This window comes from Cryptomeria japonica, chromosome 9 (assembly GCF_030272615.1).
Source record: "Cryptomeria japonica chromosome 9, Sugi_1.0, whole genome shotgun sequence".
Lineage (NCBI taxonomy): Eukaryota > Viridiplantae > Streptophyta > Pinopsida > Cupressales > Cupressaceae > Cryptomeria > Cryptomeria japonica.
Genome location: NC_081413.1, coordinates 676,567,690 through 676,592,117, shown reverse-complemented (window position 1 = coordinate 676,592,117; position 24,428 = coordinate 676,567,690). Strand labels below are relative to the sequence as shown.

Below are 24,428 nucleotides of genomic sequence, written 5' to 3'. Positions count from 1 at the left end.
GTTAACAGGGAGAAACTCCCCAAGTTCATAGGGAATGGATCGAAGGATTATGTAAGGCATTGTAAGACATGTGAAACAATTTGGTTGGCAAGCAGTCAAAGTGATAAAGACTATTGGTTAAGGTCATTTCTCACAATGTTACAGGTTGTAACCATTGACTATGTGGATGGCAAATCTGCAATAAACAGACTAGTTCTTAGAACTGGAAGGTGCATACATAGAATCCTGGGATAGGTTGAAGAAGGTGTTCTAGGAAGAATTTAAACTCCTAAGGGATGATAATGAGATTGTTGCTGAAATTTATAACACCAAATTGGGGAAGCATGAGAATGTGCAAGCTTGCGATCATAGGCTCAAAGGGTTTAGGGTTTAGGCCAATATCAATACTCCTGGCGATGTGTCCCACTCAGCTCAAAAAATTTGCCACCCCTCCTGGGTGACGCAATGTTGCACAGTGCCGAGGGGATCTCCTAGATTGGGTTTACTCAATCAGAGCACAATCTCTTTTGCTTCACCAGACGAGGATTCCTCTCCTCTTGTAGGTTTACCAACTACCAGTGGCTCTTGTCGTACTTGTCCCCTGTCTTTGCCAACTGCTCCCTCAAGCAGTTTCATTCCACCAGACATCAGTCACGATGGTGACTCATTAGGTCGATTCTCTATGGGAATACCCGTCTGCAACCACGAGTCGATGGTTTGCTCTTGTCCTTCTGTGTCGTCCACGGGGGTGAAGTGTGCAAGTGTCACCCCAACTAGTGATGTGATTCTGGCTAGTGGAGGTGAAGCCTCTACATCAACTATTACTCGCGCGGTTCTTGCCTCTATCATTGTTTGCACTCCTACCTGAACCACTATTTTCGCCGATGGTGCCAAATCTCCGGTTTCTGCAAATGGTATCTGAAGTGCCAAAGTGTCATGACCCGCGACTGTTTCTAGCGATGGTGTCGAGACTTCCAACTGGGTGCCCCGAGTTTCCCTACTGCTTCAATAGATGGTGTGTGAACTGTCACCTACATGCCTACAATTTCCCCTACCACCTCCACCTCGTCCTCCTTTGCAACAACAGCTACCACCCTAGAGGTGTCCTTCATACTCTCCCCTTCAAATGACGATGCCTCCAATGTATCTTCTTCACTAGCTTCACTTTCGACACTTTCTGACTGGTGTACATCCTACTGCGGCTTCTTCCCGAGAGGTTGGTCCCTCTGCCCACTCTCAATGTATTGAGATGCATCCAATAAAAGATTGGCAGGTTGGAGGGTTCCACTCTAGGAAATGGTTGAAGATGGCCTCTCTTTTCTCTTGGAAACTCTGTGCATATTGCCTCTAGGAAAATACCAATTGCATGATGAGACATGTAGAATGCCTTGTGTTGGAGACCAAGAAACTCCCGAATCCTATTGGAGAGGAAAGACGCCCAGTTGTACATGGTGCCATTCCTCAACCCATTCATCATATACAACATCCACACAGCGATATCAAAAGCCCTACTAGCACCTGTGAGTCGGCTTTTGATGATGTCCATAATACATTTCCACTCCACATTCAACAACAGAAACAGATTATATTTCATTGGTGAGCCAATGCTATGATAATTCTTGTCAGCATTAAGTAGTGACATAACAACTTGAGGTTCAATTGTTGGCAGAAGTTTTAACCAATAAACACAAGTCTTTTCATTCAAATAGCAAGTATTATGTTTGGGTAGGGGTTTTGTATATTAGGTCTCCCACCGTACCAAGCAAATATTATTGAAGAGTACCTATTTATGAAAGCTTTGATCATTCTATATTCTCAATGTTGTACAGTTACTTCAGTTATTATTGCAATTGATGTTCTCTAGTACCATAGAATTTATTAACAAAGTTACCAAGAAACCCTAGCTTAGGATTTAGGACCATGTCCTCACTTCTATATCCATTCTTACATTTTCTTTTAACTACATTTATATACCATATAACCATACCCTTATTCATTTGTTCAACCCTGACTTGATTGTCATGCCCATCCCCATCCCTGTACCCTCACATCTTTGGACAATTAATTTACATGCTACAAGAAAGTGAATGGATGGCTCACATCACAAAAGCAAAAAAAACAAGAAATGGAAATGCACAAGGTAGAAGGTAAGAAGTAAACCAATAGACTTAAAAAATCTTTAATCACTTCACTTGTGTATTAGAAGGTGAGCTCCAATCCAAGCTGCATATGCAGCCGCTTTGATTTATATTATGAACCTATGTTGAAGTAACAAGTTACATGAGACAACACCTGGATTTCACCTTGGAGAAACAACAGGCCAAATGATGTTAAAACTGGCTATATTCCTTGATAATACATGCTTCGATGCAAAGAAGTGGCCCAATAGAGAAATATACATATACAACAGCAGAAATGGGCCTTTTTACTTGTCATGTCAAACATGTTATATAATAAAGATGAGTTATAATCGCAAGTACACCAAAGCAGACATGACACACTATAAATTATCTTAAAGATGACACAAAAGGACCAAATTCTGTAGTTTTAGTTGTGCATAGATCATTACTTACCTGGCCATCCACAAGAAATATAATAACTGAGGCCTCTTCAACTGCTGCAGCAGCCTGTCTCTCTATCATTGAAGGTAATCCTGCAGCAATTGCTTCTCTCGCAGCACATGCAATATCATCCCGACTTCCACCTCTTGTAAGTGATAACCCATCTGTTCTAGCACTATGAGACTTTGGAACAGTCATGACACCACCAGTGTCTACGACCATGAATTCGTTTTCTCCCCAAAATGATCTACCATACAAACGATCTCTAGTTACACCTGGCTCATCAAGCACAATTGCTACATTCCCCTGTACAAATTATGATAGCTCGTGAATTTTAATTTTATTTAATCAAACAGAAATAAGATACGATGACACCAACTCATAAGTCCTGTGTATGATATGCTTTCATCTTGTCTGTAATCGACTGATTATGTTTATTTTTTTGCAAAAGAAATGCATGTGCATCTGTGTACCCTAGCATGAACACACTATCCACCTGTACACATGTTCAAATTCATGCACATTAAAGCTGTCTTCATTTGTGTGTTTGTGTTTATGTATGCATCCAAACTGTGCTTGTGCAAGAATGATAACAGTGCTGGGAACAAAATGTAGCATACCCCAACAAGCCGGTTGAACAGGGCTGATTTGCCAACATTTGGTCTTCCAACTATAGCAACCTTCAGAAGAAGATGATCAGGCACCTGTAAGTTGTAACAGCAAGTGAATTTCCACAATTCATATAAAATCTCCTCTCAAACACTAGTGGAAGACTATGGAATGCAAAATTTTCATCTAAATTTATCTCATTGTACAAAAAAGGAAATAATTCAGATTTGGTTTCAACAAAAATAGTTTGAAATTGAGTAACAATAAGTTTAACAGACATTCTAAACCTGCAGGCAAATGCAGGAACCTGAATGACAGATGATATTATTCTACTGGGGCCAGAAGAGATAGATATCCTCATTTCTTTTTCAATCTAACTTCACAGGTAAGATTGAGGCCTAATACTCCTCAGGGCTACAAAGAATAAAAATTACACATGTACCTTGATGCAGACCTAACTTGACAGGTGGAATGACTGTAATATCCCCTGCTGATAAATGACTGAAAGGGGAGGGAATATTGTCAAATACTTGGCAGACAACCTGTTGTACTTGTGTTTCAGACTGAGAAATCGTGTGTTATTGATGCTGTTGCATGTTATTGATTCTGAAGTTTGTCTTCAGACTTAGGCAAGTTTCAATAATGATCAAATGACTGATTGTAAGTATAACAAAATGATATGCAAACATCACAATATACAGAAAACACTTCAAATCAGACTTGCATTGATCAATGACATTTTGTCAAACAACTCACATACATGCTTCAGACTTAACATTAAGAATCAAGACTGTTGTTATCACTTTCTGATTATATATGAGTTATTACATGACATAGGAAACCTTATTATTAATGACCAAATAATCACTACATGGCTGCTCTTAAATCTGAAGACATTATACTCAGAAATATGACCAATTGACAAGACAAAACATGTCAAAAACCTATTCAGAAGATGCCGATCTGCAGGAGAATATTGGGTGATAGTGCCTGATTATTTTGTTGATTTTTGACAGCCTCTACACAAGAAATCGCCCCTCCTCAAGTATGCCACCTAACCCCTGAAGTGGCAGATTGAAATAATAAAATAACACCTGCCTCTTGGTCTCAAAATGTATGATCAAAATGATCGCCTTATCAAGGCGACTTGATTGAGCTCCTACCCACCAACACTCCTCCCTTCAATGGATGGCAATGAACAAAAATCTGAGTTTTAAGGAGTCTGGTCAGACCCTTATAGCAGACCTGAAAAAGTCTGAAACCTCCTCCAAATGCACTCTAAACCTCCTCAAAACATTCCCTCCTAAATCACCTTGCCTTCTAAATGAAATCGCTGTCCTCCAACAATATCACTAGATTCAGATTGGATATTTGATGCTTCAAGAATACATAATGAACAAAATCGTGGGATGGAGTTGTGAGTTTGATTTTGTTGCAGACCAGGTATAGGAACAGCGAACTCACAAATAATTTCCAAATGCTTCTCCAAGAGATTGATTTGTCCTTCCCTTCCAAAATCGATATGCAAAGAACACTAATTTTTGCCAAACTGAAGATTCAACAATTTATCCACCACAAAGCTGAAGTCTTCCACAAAAATCGTACTTCACGAAAATCTGATATCAACTCAATATGCTCAATATGAAGGACTGAGTGTCCCTCACTCTCAAGGCAACCCTTCGGAGGACCTCTCACCCCCTCAGTTATGCAGATCAAAGGGAGGTTTCATTCCCTAAGACCAAATCTGCGGACAGCCCTTGGCTCCACAACCACAATACAAAGAAGATAACAAACAACTGATGCCCATCCCTGAATTACCCTCTTCTATTTATTCTTTTCATAACCCATCATAAGATTCCTTCTAGAAGAGGGTAGGTACACTTTATTATTTCTTTAGTGACTTTTTAATTATTTTTATTTTATACTCAAGTCACTTTATTAATTTATTACATATGCACTTTATAATAATATTATATTAAAATTAAAGTGCACATGTCTCACGATACGTGTTATCTCCTTATTTTGCCATAAAACCAAGTAGAAATAGAATGTGAAGCCACCAATTTCCGCCAAGTCGACCCCCTAAACAACTCCTTGGCCTACGAGGGTCAAATTATAGGCCAAACACTTCTACGGACCGATCCTCATAAAAATGGGGACATTACAATGACCTCATGTGCAGGAACATAACTTCACACATAAAAATAGATTATCATAAGAGAATGTCACACACACACACTGTACCATAGAATCACAGCATAAGCCAAAAAGCAGTGAGCTCTGACATAATATGTACAATCCTAACTGTGATGGGAAATCGTATAAATCCATGACAATAACCTCATGTCCAATCCATCTAACATAGAACCATAGGAGAAAAGATGCAATAGTTGAGAAACAGCCTATTCTCATAAAATTGCAAACTGTACTGCTAACAAACTACTCATACATAACCCCATTTAAGAGTTAAGAGGCTATAAGGCTGTAATACTATGGCTTTCCACCCTTTTCAAGTGGAGGATGCAAAAATGGGATGCAGAGCCCCCATTGAAAACTATGTAAAATTGGTTTTTGGTGGTGCATGGTGGGGTAACCCAGGTAATGCAGGTGTAAAACAGTGCGAGACACGCAATGGATTTCAAAGAATTGATTGATTAATCAGAATGAGCAAGACGCTCATAAATAATACAAAGCTATTTACAAGAATAGTAAGTTTCTAATAAGAAACTGCTGAGAAGATCGAAGACGATCTGTCTAAAATAGAATATACACTGATGAGCATTAATACTAAAATTAACATTATTCTATTACCCTCCCTTAATGCTCAATCTATTAACTACACCTATAGACCCCCTGAATTTTACAAATTTATCAGGACCAAGGGGCTTGGTGAAGATGTCTGCTGGCTGCTCCGAGGTAGGAACATACAGCAACTGGATGGATCCGTCTTCAACTGGCTGTCGAATATAGTGACAATGCGTTTCCACATGCTTGGTTCTTTCATGGAAGACTGGATTCTTGGCGAGTTTGAGCACTCCTTGATTATCACAGAACAAGGGAGTAGGACCTGCCTGGGACATGCATATCCGCAAGCATTCGTCGAAGCCAAACCGCCTCACAAGATGCCTTAACTGCTCCCCGATACTCTGCTTCTGTCGAGGAGAGAGCCACTGCCTGCTGCTTCTTACTAGTCCATGTGACAGCACCAGATCCCAAACTAAACACATACCCTGCTGTAGACTTACGGTCATCAACCGAACCTGCCCAATCAGAATCTATGTAACCACTGAGTATAGGATCAGAACTCCGAGTGTACAGAAGTCCATAATCAGGAGTGCCACTCACATAACGCAGCACACGCTTCGCTGCTAACCAATGATCAGCCTTGGGAGCTGTCATGAAGCGTAAAATGTAGCTCACTGCAAAACTGATGTCAGGTCTAGTGGCAGTAAGATAGATGAGGCTGCCCACTAGTTGCCTGAACAGAGATTCATCCACAACTGGTGAGGATGACTGAACTGAAAGTTTGAGCCCGGGTTCCATAGGAGTAGAGGCAGGTTTGCAATCCTGCATTCTGAACCTGTCCACAAGACTTCTGGCATACTTGGACTGAGAGAGAAAAATACTGTGCTCAGTCTGCCAGACTTCAACTCCTAAGCAGTAATGTAGAAGTCCTAAATCTATCATATCAAAGGTACGGCACAAATCCTGTTTGATCCCAGTGATCAAATGTGCTGAACTGCCAGTAATGATTAAGTCATCCACATAGACAACTACAAACAGAATATCATTACTAGAATGCTTGATATACAAGTTTGCATCAAATGGACTCCGCTGAAAACCATGATCTGTCAGGTACTTATCAATTTTCATGTACCAAGCCCGAGGAGCTTGTTTCAGACCATAGAGTGCTTTGACTAATCTACAGACCTTCTGATCTTGACCAGCAACCTTGAATCCTGGGGGTTGCGTCATGTAGACTTCTTCCTGTAAGTCACCATTCAAAAAAGCACTCTTGACGTCCATCTGATGGACTTTCCAACTGAACTGGGCTGCCAAGGCAAGAACGAGCCGTATGGTACTCATTTTGGCTGTAGGAGCAAAAGTCTCCTCGTAGTCAATGCCTTCTTTCTGTGAAAACCCACGAGCAACAAGACGAGCCTTATACTTGTCTAAGGTTCCATCAGCTTTGTATTTTACTTTGTACACCCATTTGCAGCTAATGGGCTTCTTCCCTGAAGGAAGATCAGAAAGGGCCCAAGTGTGATTCTTCTGAAGACTCTGGAACTCAGCTTCCATAGCCTATTCCCACTCAGGTATACCTTTAGCCTCTGAGTATGTCTGAGGCTCAAAAACACTGTGTATGTTAGCCATGAGAGCAAAATTGACTGTATGCTGCTGTTTGCTCTTATTACGGGAGGTTCTACCCTCAATGAGCTCAGTATCCCTGAGATCACCAATGGTCTTGGCCCACCATTTAGGCCGGAGAGTAGAAGTGCGAACATCTGGAGGAGCTGGAAGAGGCTCAGGATCAGGAACAGGAGCAGCAGCAGGAGGATTATTCTCCGGAGGGAACTCAGGTAGTGCATCATCGAAAATAGATTCTGCATCATCCCTCCCATCAGGCGAACCTAATGGAATAAGAACACTGTGAGGCTGATCCTCAGAACTCTGCTCAGAAGAAGGTGACTGAAAGAATCCTCTTTCTTCATCAAAAACAACATCATGACTGAAGATAAGACGTTCAGTGTCTATATCTATCAGTCTATAGGCCTTATGGTGATCACTGTATCCTGTCATCATGAGTTTCTGACTTTTGGAATCCAACTTGGAGCGCTTAGCATCTGGAATCCAAACATAGGCAACAGAGCCAAAAACCTTCAGGTGGCTGATCTGAGGCTTCCGACCAGACCAAACCTCTTCTGGAGTCTTCCCCTTAACAGCCTGAGTAGGAGAGCGGTTAAGAAGGTAGACAGCAGTAAAGACTGCTTCAGCCCAATACTTATTCGGAACACTCCTGTGTTGTAACATAGAGCGAGCCATCTCAACAACCGTACGATTGCGACGCTCGACAACACTGTTTTGCTGAGGAGTGTAGGGTGTAGTCAACTGGCGTTTGATGCCATGGGTATCACAGAAGTTGGAGAATGCAGAAGAACAAAATTCCCCCCCGTTATCTGTCCTAAGAGTAATGATACTATGTCCAGACTCTTTTTCAACAAAGGACTTAAACGTCTGAAAGATACTAAATACATCTGATTTATGCTTAAGAAAGTACACCCACATCTTTCTACTAAAATCATCTACAATAAGCAAAAAATATTTGCAACCAGTAACAGAAGATGTATTCATAGGACCACAGATATCAGCATGAAGTAATTGAAGTACCTTAGATGCACGCCAAGACTTTCCATGTGGGAATGAAGTCCGATGCTGTTTGCCAGCTTGACAGGCGCCACATACTCCAAGATGCTGAGTCTGAATATCAGGTAACCCTGAAACAAGTCCCTCCCGAGACAGCTAAGAGTGATACTGAATGTTGAGATGTCCATATCTCTGATGCCACAAAGTGCTAAGAGGAGAAACACGAGCTGCCAGAGCCACTTCAGGAGAATCACCAGTGTCAAGAAGCCTATATAGGCCATGATCCTCTAGACCAACAGCAACAGTAAGACGAGTCTCCCGATCAATGATGGAGCACTTGTGAGCACTGAACACCACATCTAGTTGAGGAGAATTCCTCATAATCTGGCTGATAGAGAGCAGATTAAGTTCCATTCCAGGAACATAATACACATTCAGAAAAAGGAGAGTCCTGCCACCAGATTGTATCAGAACAGTGCCTTTGCCAACAACTGTATACTCCTCACCTCCACCAAATACAACGGAATCACTGAAAGGTGAGAAGTCTGTAAACCAGTCACGCCGATGAGAAAAGTGACGTGATGCACCAGAGTCGATGTACCAAGCAGAAGACCTGGCATGATCTGAGGACCTCTTAGCCATAAAGGCATAAAAGGCAGACTCCTTCTGCTCGGAATGTTCCGCAACATGCGCCTTCTGGTGTGACCCTCCCTGCTTCTTTTGTTCAGAAGCAAGCCTCTGACGGCAATCTTTCTTCATATGGCCGTACTTGTGACAGTAATTGCACTGCACATTCTTCTTCTTAGCTCCATCCTGTGTCTGAGAAGAGCCTTTCTGCTGAGAAGACTGAGAGGACTGAAATTTGCCTTTATCCTTCTGAAAGGATTGAGCTGTGAAGGCATTTTCCGAGGAGGCTAATGTAGTACCACTACCAAATTGTTGTTTCCAGCGATCCTGCTGTAGAAGTTTGGTGCATAATTCTGAAAACTTCAGATCAACATTAGTGGAAGTAATATTGAGGGTTTCAATGAAGTGTTCATATGATTTCGGAAGACTTTTTAGAGTGATTACAACCATGTCTTCTTCCTCCATAGTCCGACCAATAGCTTCAAGTTGATCTCGAATGTCCTTAATCCTCGTGAGGTGCTCCTGTAAGGACATACGTTCGTCCATCATAATGGAGAACAACTGATTCTTCAGAAAGAATGCTCGGCTCTTGTCGGATGTCTCATGCAATTCCTTCAGATGCTTCCAGATGTCAGAAGCTGTCTTGCCGGAAGGAATCTGCGGTAACTGATCATCAGTTACTGAGAGTTTGAGAAGCATGACTGCCTCCCGATTGCGTTCATCAAACTTATCTTGATCTGCACCAGGTGTACCAGGACTGAGCTCTTTGCCCAAAACAAGCTGGTCAAGACGCCTATATTCAAAAATGGTCAACATACGTTGTTTCCAGATGTTGTAGTTGTGACCATTAAAGCGTTGACTGCCTTCTAACATCAAATTGGTGAGAGAAGCCATTTGCACGTTTCCCAAGAAAAATTCCTGGCTGACCCAGAAAAATCCAAAGACAACCTAGAAATGCGTGCAAAAAACCCAAAAGGATTCTCCTGTCAAAATCTGGATCCGCAGGCACGAAAATCGAGGCACCCAGAAAAAATGGACAACTACCCAGATTGGGTTTCGAAAAACCCACCAAGAATCTGCAAGAAAAAATTATTTTCGATAAAAAAATGGAGGTAAACACTTCAATCGAAAAATGCAGAGGTCGTGGGCGCCATTGTTTTCTCAGAAAATGACATCGGCATTTGCAGAGAGTGACAAGTTGCAGGTGGCGCCGCTGGAGGTGACGACGTCGAAGCCTGCAGACGTGCACAGAGCCGTGACCAGGTTGCAGGTGCCGAGAACCGGTCGCAGGTGCCGAAGCGACGCCGGGAACAGGTCGCGACGCCGGAGGTCGCGAACAGGCGAAGTGGTGGTTGCGAACAGGCGAAGACAAAGCGAGGTTGCAGGCACACGAACAAGCTGGCACGCACAGGGCCGCGGACACCGCCGGAGACAGACCCTGCAGGTCGCGCGAACGCAGGTCGCGGTAAAACGCGACAATACAACCCCGCAGGCATGCGAACACAAATCACGAAAAAACGCGACGACCCTGCAAACACAAGTTGCCAAAAACGATGATCCTGCAGGTCGAAAAACGACGATTCCACCCCAGAAGCCAAAAAAAAACTTTGATAAATTTTTCCAGAAAATAATTTCGAAAATTTCCACTAATTGGAAATTAGGATTAAAAAATTTTCGAAAAAATTCCCCCTATAGCTCTGATACCATAAAACAGTGCGAGACACGCAATGGATTTCAAAGAATTGATTGATTAATCAGAATGAGCAAGACGCTCATAAATAATACAAAGCTATTTACAAGAATAGCAAGTTTCTAATAAGAAACTGCTGAGAAGATCGAAGACGATCTGTCTAAAATAGAATATACACTGATGAGCATTAATACTAAAATTAACATTATTCTATTAAGGTGCTGATTTCATTATTAGGAAAGAAGATGGGATTTTCATTCATAGTGGTTCTCTCTTCTTGGGGATCAGGGAAAACGAAGTAGATTGAAAAGGAGTGCTGTTAGGTTTGGTAGCTGCCTCATCCATTGGTGTACAGAATTTAGTGGTAGAGGATGATTCCATGGTGGTAACCAATGCTCTTATAAAGGGCTCTAGTCTTTATTGGAAGCTTTGGAGATATGCAAAAGAGGTGATCACTCTGAGCTCTTAATTTAAATAATTTTCACCCCGACCTTGCGGAAGAAATGCAAATGCTGCAGCCAATTTTTTGGCAAATTATGGGGCTGATCTGGACCCCTTATCAGCTCTCTAATTATAAACCCCCTTAATTTGTATTTTCTTATTGGGTGGTGATCTACAAGCCATTATTTTAGATTTACATAGTTTGAGCCCTGAGGTGCAATTATTATATGCAAGGGTGGCACCAGGTCCAAACATGGGAGCTGATTATGTTTATTGATTGTGCTTAATTTTGTTATTAAATTGGAAGGATATCTAGTTGGTATGGCTTGAGCAGATTTATATCTTCATTTATGACTTGTCTATGTGGCTTTAAGCAATATCTTCATTGTAGGTCTCTCTATTGGTAGAATGATTGTAATGGCATGTAGCTTTTTGGCATTTTGCTATGAAAATGGGATTTCTGCCTGCTGGTATTGCAAAAAATATTTCCGTTTTATGGCACCACCAAAGAGATCCCTGATTGTGATCCCCAAAGCAAGGGGAAGGTACCTGATAAGAATCTGGGCTCCATTTTCCATGCCCCAGGCAGCATTAGTGTTTGTAAAAGCTCTCTTAGGGGATGAAGGCTTGGGTTTGGGTGAAGCTCTGCACTTGAGGGCTATGATACACAAGGAATTCATCTCAAAATTAGTGGTGTCTCTGCCTGATAAATAACTTAAGCTTTGGCTGTTAAGGCTTTATCTTGCCAACGAAAATTTGGTGACATGGTGTTGCCCTCAGCTACTGAGATAGTAGGAGATTATGTAATTGACATGCCAGCAGCGAAAAAGAAATTACCTCCCATAAAAATTGCAATAGCTGCAGAAAGCAAGGCAGAATCGCAAGGGTTAAAAATTTGTTCAACATAAGTATGTTTTCTTAGGCCATACTGTAATGATGTTGGCAAAGTTTTGAAAGCCCTTATGGTGATTCATTCCAAGGGCCGCCTGGCTACATGTTATTATACATTCTATAGTTTTCATTCACCACATACAATTAGAGAACCTAATTATAAATAATTGGTGGCAGTGATATTTTTGTTCATCCATGTCATTTTTATAAATGAATGGCAAGACAACACTGGCTTGAGGCAACAATATTTTGGTGCACAAATTGTCTCCATAGTGTAAGTGAATCTAGCATTTACCAATGCAATGGAGGGCAACATTTATATGAGGAGAAGAAATTTTGCAAGACAAAATTACATCTTTATGTGAAACTTATTAGAATATTTAATTATATTTTAGTCACCTATATTTAGTTCCTTGTTTAATGGTTATTTAGCTTTTTAGTTAATTAGCTTTTAAGCTTTATTTAGCATTTAGCTTTTTCTTTTTAGATTAATTAGCTTTTAAGTTTTATTTAGCGTTTAGCTTTTTAGTAGTTCACTTTAAACGACTTGTTCTTAATTTAGAACATCATCTTGTAATCTCTATATATACGTTTGTATATTGTTGAATACATTATCCGATTATTGAATCATTCATTCAATTTATTTTTCATGGTATCAGAGCGGGTTGATGGGATTCTTTAAAGTTTGGCGAATTTTTTAATAAAAATTCATGGTCTTCTTTCTGGAATATTTTCCAGATTTTTTTTAATTGTTTTTTTATAAAAAACGATTTTGCTTTTTTTTTTAAGGCTTTTTGAGGGTTTCGAAGGTTTTTAGTTCGTGGGCGAATTTCTTTGTGCTGGGCAGCAGTTCATTTTTTTTTTAGAGTTCTAGAGATTTTGGGGCCTGCAACTTGGTTTGTTTTTTTTTTGCAGATTGAAAATTTTCCTAGGGTTTCTACAATTTTCGACTAGGGTTTTGACCCTTTAGTTCAAGTCAAAATTTTATATTTCTTGCAGATTCTTGGTGGGTTTTTCGAGACCTCAACTGGGTCGTCGACAGATTTTTCTGTGTGCATCGTTTTCCATGCCTCGATTTTTGAGCCGACGGATCTGCATTCCGTTTTCAGATTCTTGGTGGGTTTTTCGAGAGCTTTTCTGGGTTGATCTCATTTTTCTGGGTGCCTCATTTTCCGCACCTCGAATTTTGTGCCAACAAATTTGACTTGGAATTTAAAAACAATTCACAATTTCTGCTATTTATGTGGACGTTGGTATTTTTGCTGGTTTTTTTGGGCACCATTTATGCTGTTTTAAGTTTGCAGAAATTTTTTAATTTATGGGTTTCTTCCAAACCTCGAAATTCGTGCCTTGGAATTCGTGCCAAAATTCTCCTCCAGGGTTTCATATTTTTTGTGCAGCTGCTTCTATTTTGATTTTTGAATCAGATTCTTTTGTCTCATGCTTTCACTAGGTTGACCTCGTTCAACCTCCATTTTCGTGATGGCATCTTTGACTAACATCATGTTGGAACACATTCAGAAGTTCAGTGGCCTCAACCACAACGTCAAGTTGGATGGATTTTGGTATTCTTGGTCATTAACACTTTTCAGATCCAGGGAGGGTCTCCACCACAGCAGAGTGTTCTTTTCATTTGTGATCAAAAGACCTGCAGTGTCTTCTATAGGGTAGTTAGTAGATAGAATGACCATTAAGGGAGGGTATTAGAATATTTAATTATATTTTAGTCACCTATATTTAGTTCCTTGTTTAATGGTCATTTAGCTTTTTAGTTAATTAGCTTTTAAGCTTTATTTAGCATTTAGCTTTTTCTTTTTAGTTAATTAGCTTTTAAGCTTTATTTAGCGTTTAGCTTTTTAGTAGTTCACTTTAAACGACTTGTTCTTAATTTAGAATGTCGTCTTGTAATCTCTATATATATGCTTGTATATTGTTGAATACATTATCCGATTATTGAATCATTCATTCAATTTATTTTTCAAAACTTAACATGATAATAACTCAAACATATGAACTCTTTAAGGTACAATTCCTACTTAGAATAAAGTAGCAATCACCTTTAATAATTCCAGTGTTACATCAGATGTTTTAAAATATGACCTCTTGTGTGGAGTGAAGTGATGAGAAATTTGTGGCAACTCATCAGGTTTCTGGTGCAAGCATGACTCTCATATAGAAGCAAACAAGCTAATAAGAAGGTAATCCAGCACATTAGGATGAATAAATCAAGTACTGAAAAATATCTATCCAAGGATAATAAGGTGAAGGAGAATTTAGTAGTACTAATGTCAGTCAGATTAAAGTGGGAAGCAGGAGGTAAAACTGTTAGCATGGTAACTTCTCTTACGTACTTTGTCGCATGCATTTTTACTTTTCCTTATCAACATTGTGATTAGAATAGAAGAATATACAATTCCGGTGACCTCTTGAGATAATGAAAATCGATCAAAATATTTAAGCATCAGACACCACCTTCTATTTTGAATGTGTTGTGTATAAAGAATATAAAGAGGCCTCAGCCAATACACATGATAATTTTAATGACACTGGGCATTGTACCTATCATTCTGGTGATAATATTGGGTTTTTGATGTATACACCATGCTTCCATAATTAAGACTACTTCCTGTTGTCTTATCTGAATCCTCTCTTTTCTTTCTCCATATAGCTTATTTCTGGTTTGTGTGTGATAACATAAGTGTATCAAATCAGATTTTGTGTTAATCTCCAAAGGTTACCAAAAGTGATTAATAGGACTATATGCAAAGTTCGAATTCCAAGCTATGTTCAAGAAGTTATGACTCCAGTGAGTGTCATCATGAAAAATAATGCCAATCTGATCATGAATTTCAGCTTCCAAGCTATTTGTTCTATTTCAACAGTTCATTTCAACTCCCAAGAAAAACATATGTCATCCCCACAAGGGCTGACTTCATTTCTCAAGGAAAACCCTTCATTTACTATTTTCAATAACTTTTCATTTTTACTATTGTAAAGTTAATAGTTATATAATATGGACTCAGATGAAGAACTCAGAATTCAAGGCATACATCTCTCCCATAAAGATTGTCCTCTTTGTATACTCTCTTTTGCATAAACCCTAGAGTTAAGCAATTTTGTTCTCAAATATTTTCATTTCTGTACCATTCAATTTCCATTTATGACAAATTAAGTCCAATAGTCAGTTTGTTGTTCCTTGCATTATGACTTTAATTCAGATCGATAAATTGGATTGACAAGGAGAGAAACAGTTATGATCAACGTTTTCATGAAGTACAAGTGCAACATAGCTCAGAACCTACAAATAGGGATATCCATCAAAAATGTGTCAATTCTTTCTTCAAGCATGTGTTCTCCAATGGTTACATTCCTCAGCCAAGACAAAGATGCTATTGTTATGATCTACACACTACATAATGCAAGACAACAAAACTTTATCATGATGATACACACACACAAACCATGACATTGGATGAATACTATCTCTAAACGACATTCAGAGATAAGCATCCCTTCATTTTCAAGGCAGTGAAGACATTACTAATCTTGGCCTCCAACTGATCATCCTCTCTGTCTAGCCCAAAACATCACTTATAAAATCAATATTCATAGATAGTAGTTCAGACTGCTAAACAAACTTCTAATCACGTGTTGTTCTCTACAAACTGGTAGCAGGCATCCAATAAGTGTAGAAATCAAAACAGCATTTATTCTTGTTCAAAGCAAGTGCTACAGTCAAATCAGGGTCAACAAAAAACATGTCCTTTGAACATTTTGCTCTTTTGATGACATATTGGTTATAAAAATAAAAAAAAATATTAAATGCCTGCTTTCAAAACACAACCCAAGCCTCTTGGTATGGTTTCTTTACTTCGTAACTGATTCAGAAGGGAAGACCATAATATTGACAATGGTTTGTTGATGGAAACAGAGCAATGATGCCAATGACAATTGCAACATATACAATTCAAATACTCTAGACCAGAATTAGAAGAAATCATTTAAAATTTTAAAGCATCTAAATATCATGCAAATAAGCAAAATAGTCCCCAGTACTTTTTGCTGCTTCAATTCCTCCATACAGCATTTGATGTTCATCAAAGCTTCTTTCCAGATCATTCATTATTCTCCAATATAGTAAGTGGATGCAATCCAGATGTTACAGATTAGCAGGTGGGCCACTATAACATTGGGTGAATACATTGTCAATTAGCATGGAGGGAGATTATCTTGACGTTGCAGATTTAAATGTACGTGCAGCAAGGGGATCCATTCCTTGCTGATTTGATTATACTCATTCGAAGACATAGTTGTTATTATTATACGTGTTCTGCTTTATTTTAAAGAACAGAAAAAATTACAAATTTGTACCATCCCTTGGATAACAAAAACCAACATTTCTAGATTTTTCCACTTAAAACATGTACAAAAAAAGGTTACAGCAATACAGCTACTTAACACAATTGAAAAAGAAAAATAAACTTGAAGATGAAAAGAATGCATGGTAGTCATCATGTCTTATCTCAGCCCCATCTATTTTCTGACCACCTGTTTAAAACTACAGTTCTCAACAGAGATTGAAAAACTGTGCAATACTATTAGGACCGAACAGAATGAAAAATAATTAAAACGGAAAAATAAGGAATAGGATATGGAGTGGAGTATCTTGTAGAACAGCTTGGATGAATTGTATTCACCCAACCAAGTTAGGCCATTTGGCTGATTTCATCTTTAGTTTGGACACCACTGATCGCTAGATTTCTCATGCAGGTTTCCAGTGAAGTGAAAAGACCAGATTAGTGATGAGGGCAGAAATTATTAAGGTAATTAATGTATTATTTAATGGTCATTCAATTATTTTTCAGTTGTTTAGATAGTTTCAAATTTTCTGTTTACGATTGTTTCATTTTTAGAAACATTGTCTTGTAAATTCCTTTATATGGAATCTTTCATCTCCGTTTCCATAAATCAATTTACCATTTCATGATATCAGAGTCGGTAAAAAAAAATTGGCGAATTTTTTTTTTATGGTAATCCTGAAAACTACTTTTAGAAGTTTTTGAATTGGTTTTTAGAGAAAAATCAAAGGTTTTTAGAGAAAAATCAAAGGTTTTTTGAAAATAAAAAATCGTGTCTTCAAAGTTCGTGGAATCACAATCTCTATCTATATAAAAATCATAAAAGGATTTTTGTTCACAGAAAAGGGTGTCTGCCTCACTGGGTAAACAGAAAGAGTACAGAAGTAACGCAGAAATAAACAATGCAATAACAGCATGAATACGAGAATAAGCTTTCCATTAATAACTCAGAGTGTATACAATGCTCATAGTATTATCTGTCGTCAACAACACACCTTCCAATACCCGCAGGTAGTACAATATATAACAGCCGAAGGGGTGCGACCCAACCGTCGCGACTCCAACTACCTATCCGTCGGTTAACTAACTACTAACAAACAACATTACTACCAAAACATAAGATATATATATTTTCCGACAACAAAGGGTTTGTGAGGGTTTTTCAAGGGTGTAAAATAAATAAAAATCACAACCTCAACGTTTTTCAGTCCACGACCTGGTTTCTCAGCTTTTTTGAAATTGAAAAACTTGGAAAATTTTGTAGAAGGCCCATGTTACAGAGCATACTGAGCAAAACGATAAAACTTGGAAAATTTTGTTAAGAAATTTACATAGACAGCAGCCCCACTTACAAATTTGACGAAGGGAGCTGTCAAGTGGTCCAATGCAGTGCAAAAGTGTTTTGATCACTTCAAACAAGTGATGTCTACATGCCTAGTGTTAGCAATTCCAGATTTCTCCAAACCTTTTGAGTTGGAGTGTGATGCTTCAGGATAGGGGATTGGTGCTGTATTGATGCAAGAGAAGCATCACATAGCCTTTGAGAGTAGAAAGTTGAAAGGTGTGGAAAAGAGCAACTCTATATATGACTAAGAGATGTTGGCCATAATACATGCATTGGCCAAGTTCATACCATATTTGGTAGGAGGAAAATTCATCATTAAAACAAATCTCAATAACATCAAATATTTTATTAATCAGAAATATCTCAATGATAGGCAGCAGAAGTGGGTGAGTAGACTACAGGCCTATGATTTTGATATTGTATATGTTAAGGGAAAGAAGAAAGTAGTTATTGAAGGCCTAATTTGTGCTCACTAGTTGAGATCACTGCTGATTGGAGAGAGATGATTTCAGCAAACTATGCTAAGGATTCTTGGACACCAAAAATCACTATGGAGTTTCACGAACTTCTGGAGTTTCGCGAACTTGAAGACTATGGATGATTTGATTTTTAGCCATAGCAAACTCGGGTGATTTGGCTTTGAGGTTTGAAAGGTATTTGCAAAAGCATCCATTTCTCCCGCATAGGAAGACAAAAATTAGGGGGTCCCCTGTCAACTGATGGGGTGTGTGTGCGAGCACAACAGAGTGTTAGCATTGGTCCTAGAATTCGTAAATCTAGACTAGATTCCTACTTTGAGCCTCACACTACTCCTAGGTCCCAATAGTCACTTGAGAGCATGGGTTGGAACAAGGAGGTTCATGAGGCCGCTAAAATGGCAGTTGGCAGGTTTTGGGTCTACTGCAGTGTTCCATTCTTTGCAGCCAGGTGAATATTTTTTGTTTGATTGTTTTAATATTTATAGTTTGATTCTTTGTTTGATTTTTTGTTGTACATAGTACATACTACATACTTAACTTATCTCATTTAATTTATTTGTAACAGGTCTCCTTATTGGCAGGAAATGGTTAATGCCCTTACTATATGCGGGGTAGGGTTCAAAACCCCTTCCGAATCTGATTTAAGGGGACCAATTTTGACAGATTTAGTGCGTGATGTGGAGGGAATTAGAGGATCAACGCCAAATATGGAGTAGGATAGGTTGCATCATCATGACTGATGGTTGGACAAATAGGAGAAATATAACTCTCCTTAATTTTCTTGTTTCTTCCGCAGGTGATTGATTAATTTTAATTTCATTTAGTCATTAATTTATTTTTATTTTTGATTTAATGATTTATTGAATGATCATTGATCTTGCTTTATTTTTAATTTCAAGGGGCATTGTTTTCATCAAGTCCAGGTGGGTGAGGAGAACGTGGTGCAGGTAGTCACCGACAATGCAGAAAATTATGTTGTTGCGGGTAGACTTTTGATGGAGAGGCACCCATCTATAGTTTGGACTCCATGTGCCGCCCATTGCATTGACCTCATGTTGGAGGATATTGGAAAACTCCATGGATTAAGAGATGTGTAGAAAGGGCAAGAAATATTTGCAAATTTGTATATAATCATTCATGGGTGTTAGATCTTATGAGGCAATACACAAAGCAAAGGGAGTTAGCTCATCCTGGAATCACCAGATTTGGCACTAACTTCGTTACATTACAGTCCATGCTTCGCTGTAAGGCGGCCTTGAGACATATGATTGTTGGTGAGGAGTGGGCTTCCTCATCCTATGCTGCTACCGCTGCAGGAATAGATATGGCAGAATGCATTTTTGATGAGGGAGGCTTTTGGACCCCTTGTGATAAGATTGTGAAGGTAATTTTTTTATAAAATCTACAATTTAAGTTTATGTTTTATAATTTATTCATCATTTTCTCTTATTTGCTCATTTTTATAAATTACACAATATTTGCAAGTTTGCAGTTTGTTAAGCCCTTGGTGGTTCTCCTACGAGTTGCGGATGGGGAAAAGCTTGCAATGGGCTACATATATGAGGGCATGGATAGGGCCAAGGAGGCCATCAAATCTGTCTATGCAGGAGATGAGAGCAGGTATCGTCCCATTTGGGATATCATTGATAGGAGGTGGCATAACCAGCTTCACAGGCCCATCCATGTAGCAGCATATTATCTAAATCCGGCATTCCCTTTCAGCCCTACTTTCAAGGTGGATGAGGAGGTTCTTAGTGGGCTGTACTCAGTCATGGAGAAGATGGCACCTGTTGGTTGTACGCAGACCGAACTTATGCAAGAGATACAGTTGTTTTCTAATGCTCAAGGGGAGAACTTCTCTCGTACTATCTACAAAGAAAGTAGGACAACTATGATGCCAGGTAAAAATATATTCTAAGGCACAATTTTAATTTTATTATATATTGTTAAATGAGAGTCAAGAGTGAGACTGATTTTTTTATTTTTCTCATTTCAAATTCAGATAATTGGTGGAGCTTTATTGGCCCAAAAACACCAAATATTCAAAAGTTGGCCATTCGCATTTTGAGCCAACCATGCAACACATCTAGCTATGAGCGCAATTGGAGTATGTTTGAGCACATACACTCCAAGAGACACAATAGATTATATGTGGAGAAGATGAACGATCTTGTCTTTGTTCACTACAACCTCCGCCTCGGAATGAAAAGGAATGCACAGACTGACATCTCCCCTATCATTCTAGAAGAGGTTGATCCTGAAGTCGAGTGGACCACTGAGACAAAACCTGTCTTTAGTGACGACGACATTGATTGGGTCGACCAGGCAGATATAGAGGCTGAGGCTGTAGCCATGGTAAAGGAGGAGCAAAGACAGCAAATTCAAAAGCAAACAGTGACACAGATATTCATATACCTGATGTTGGTGAGGGTGGCATGGTGTCACGGGGAGAGGCTATGGCTGTTGAATCATCCAGGACTTACCTTAGACGCCCTTGTAGGGGGTCGAGGCCGGGGGGAAGGGGATGTTGGCTCATCTAAGCCATAGGCTTGTAGTGTTTTCTACTTTTGATATTTGTATGGAACATTTGATCATATGATGACATTGATTTTTTATTCCATGAGTTTTGTAATATTGTATACATTTGACAATATTTATATATCTATGTTTGTTATTTCCTTCAGCTACAATTTGCGTTTATGCTTATGTGATTGATGTATACTTGTATATGTAATCAAATTAGCTTCTATTTGATGGTGTTATTGTTTCTTTAAGGTGTATTTAATAAAGGGTGCATGAAACAAGTTTTAAATCTTTAAAAATCTCTAAATTTCTTGAGTTTTTCACTTTGCCGAGTCTAGCCGAGTCTGAGCCGAGTTTTGACTCCCGAGTCTGAGTCCCGGGTCGAGTCAGCCTCGCCGAGTCCGAGCCGAGCCCGAGTCTGACTCCCATTTCTTTGGGTCAAGCCGATGAAACAATAACAGTTCTCTAGGTGTGCATCTAAGTAAAATTAGAAACATTAGCCCCTAATGTGCTTCCTTCGCAATTATAAGGTCTAGGTGCATCATATTATTGTCCATTTTATGAAACATTTGTACCAGCATATCAAACATCAAATCAAACTTCCTTTCTGTCCGATCATCAAGATTGTCTTCCCTGCTAGTTCTCTTTTCTTTTTCTGCCATAATATTTTGCCTAACATGGTTTCAAAAGGCAGAAATTCTATCTCTAGATTCTCTGGAAATTGATAATGTTTTTGATTTCTCTTCGGTAGTATTTATTTGCTCTGTCACTTGGATTCATAAAATATTTCTCTGCATGTGTAGTGTTCCCTGACCGCACCAGCAAGGGAGGCAAACGTACGATGGGGTTGGAGCAGGGTCGTACGATGGTTTGGTCGTACAGTAGGGTCAAGGAAGTTGTACGGTGGCGCAACAGGCCGCACGGTAGTGCAGGGGCAGGCCATACGGTAGCACCAAGAAGGTCGTACGGTGGTGTAGGGCTGGTCGTACGGTGGGGCAGGACAGGCTGTACGGTGGTGTAGGGCTGGTCGTACGATGGTGCAGAGTCGGCGCACGATGGTATAGGGTTGGCCATACGATGGTGCAGAGTAGGCCGTGCGGTGATGCTGAAGGTGTACGGTGGTGCGGATTGGGTAAAGATGCCGAGGTTTGGTGAACTGCAGCGGTTGTGTGGTGGGTTTCTGGAGTAGCGGGTTCGGAGTATTATGAGTTCCCCTTATGCATGTAAATCCAAATTAACAGATACGCAATTGGAGAAAGTAAGCAATGATATATTTCAAGATTTACCAGATCCGGAACGAATACAAAGGCAAGATAGGGTGAGAGGTGAATCCCACCGAAACTGCAAGTACCAAATAGGGAGGGTCTTTCACCTCCGAAATGACAGTAACTAGAACTCCAACAGGAATTCACACAAGAGATAAATAAATATCAAAACTCGCATACCCCCAACAATGACTAACACGGCCAAATATATGGGCTCCGGGAAACTTCCCGAAGGGCTACAAATGGGCCGACATGACCAACCAAAACTTGCCTAATCTAATTAAATAAAAAGGGCCCGAAATATTTGTTATTAAATTTGGGCCTTACAACAAAGTAATTAGATTTATTATTTAATTACATTGGGGATATCACAGTCCTCTTGGGCCAAAAATTGCTTGCCCTCAAGCAATTGCAGACTTGGATGCTCCAGAATTTGTTCGCCTTCCCAGGTGGCATCCTCAATGGGTAGATTCTTCCAGCGTATAAGGAACTCTTTGACTGTGCGTGTTCTCAACCTCTTTTCTCTGACATCGACGACCTCCGTCGGTTCCAAAATTAGTTTCCCTTCTTTGTCGATGGGTGGCAGATCCCTGGACACTGTGACACGTTGCCCGACGGCCTTCTTCAGACATGACACGTGAAAAACATTGTGAATCCGACTTCCCTCAGGAAGCTCCAATTCAGCTTCTCCTTACCACTTGTCTTCAAGGAGGATTGTCTGTGCGGCTGAAGTCGGAGGTAAACCAGATCACCAACTTCAAAATTTCGCTCAATCCGGTGTCGGTCAGCATACATCTTTTGTTGGTTCTGTGCCCTCTGCAGGTTTTCTTTGAGAGCTCTCAGGATGTCTAAACTCTCCTAAAGCCAACCTTTGGCCATTGGTGCACGACTATCTCCCAATGCCAGGTCAACAAATGAAGAAGGTTCATAACCGTACAGTGCTTTGAAAGGTGGCATGCCTATCGACATGTGATAAGTGGTGTTGTAACAGGAATTCGCACAAGAGAAAATAAATATCAAAATTCACATACCCCCAACAGTGACTAACACGGCCAAATATATGGGCTCCGGGAAACTTCCCGAAGCGTTACAAACGGGCCGACATGACCAACCAAAACTTGCCTAATCTAATTAAATAAAAAGGGCCCGAAATATTTGTTATTAAATTTGGGCCTTACAACAAAGTAATTAGATTTATTATTTAATTACATTGGGATATCACAACATGCAAAGGATTAACTCTGAAAAACAAATTGGCAAGATGATCAGCTCTAATACCATTGTAATAACCACCACAGGGTATTAGCTGAAATACGCAAAAAAGAATTGAGATTACTCAAATTCTACTCTTTCCATATCACCAAGGTCTCGAGATGGGCAAGGTGAGAGCATACGAAATAGAAAAAGGACAGAAATATATATGAAAGATATTGGTAACCAGTCAACCAAATTACAATCAATGAGTAAATGCAAGAGCATCGACAGATTACAGGAGAAATCCAATCAAGCCTAATTGGCTAATTGCATGCAGATCCAATCAATGCCAAAGCGGCTATTAAATCAATGCCAAATTGGCAAAAAATGAAATGCAACGCATATAGCAATGAATCATCCAAGACCTTTTACAAAACAAAATGGATTCAGTGGTCAACCATAGAAAATCTACAACAATAGAACTACTAACAACAAATTGTCCAAATTACAATATTTTGAATTCTTGACAAATAATGAACTTCAAATGATTGTTCGATAAACTTAAGAAAATTAATCAATGCTTAGGGAATTTAAAGCAAATTGATAGCTTGAAGGGTATGAATGAAACCCAAGTGGACTAAAAGAAGAATTGAAACTACTTAGAAATCGTCATCACTAGAGCCTATAATGAAAATGAAAAGTTATCTGCATGCTGGCTAGACTGAAATTCATTGGCAAATTTATCATAGGATCTGTCGTCCATTGAGTTGAATAGACAGCGAATTCACACATTACACTAAAAAAAACACAACCCAGATGCAAACAACTAGAATCTGCAATTAAGTTAGGAAAGGAAGAACAATCTCCATGATGTTATACAGCCTCATGGAGGCTAGGCAAATATCATGCAATACCTGTAAATTTTGATCAGCTTTCTATATTTTGCGGCTAATGAAAATTATGATAGCATCACCCACTCAAATTTTAACAAGAAATGTTGCAGCAAACATCAATTGTAAGTGATTCCATCAATAGAACTATATATTGACAAATGCCAAATGCCAAAATCAAGAAAACTAATGCCCAGAAATGTCAGTATGGA

The 24,428-nt window shown here is 39.4% G+C and overlaps 1 protein-coding gene across 2 annotated transcripts in view; it reads right to left on the bottom strand.

Moving 5' to 3' along the window:
* The window catches only part of LOC131077226 (uncharacterized), a 210,904-nt gene that overhangs the window by 141,042 nt on the left and 45,434 nt on the right, over positions 1 to 24,428 (bottom strand). For both annotated transcript variants that reach the window (XM_058014672.2, XM_058014670.2), the window contains exons 4-5: positions 3,161 to 3,244; positions 2,553 to 2,846 (exon numbers count right to left, since the gene is read on the bottom strand). In XM_058014672.2, coding sequence (XP_057870655.1) covers positions 2,553 to 2,846; positions 3,161 to 3,244 — 378 coding nt within the window. The remainder of the gene's footprint in view (positions 1 to 2,552; positions 2,847 to 3,160; positions 3,245 to 24,428) is intronic.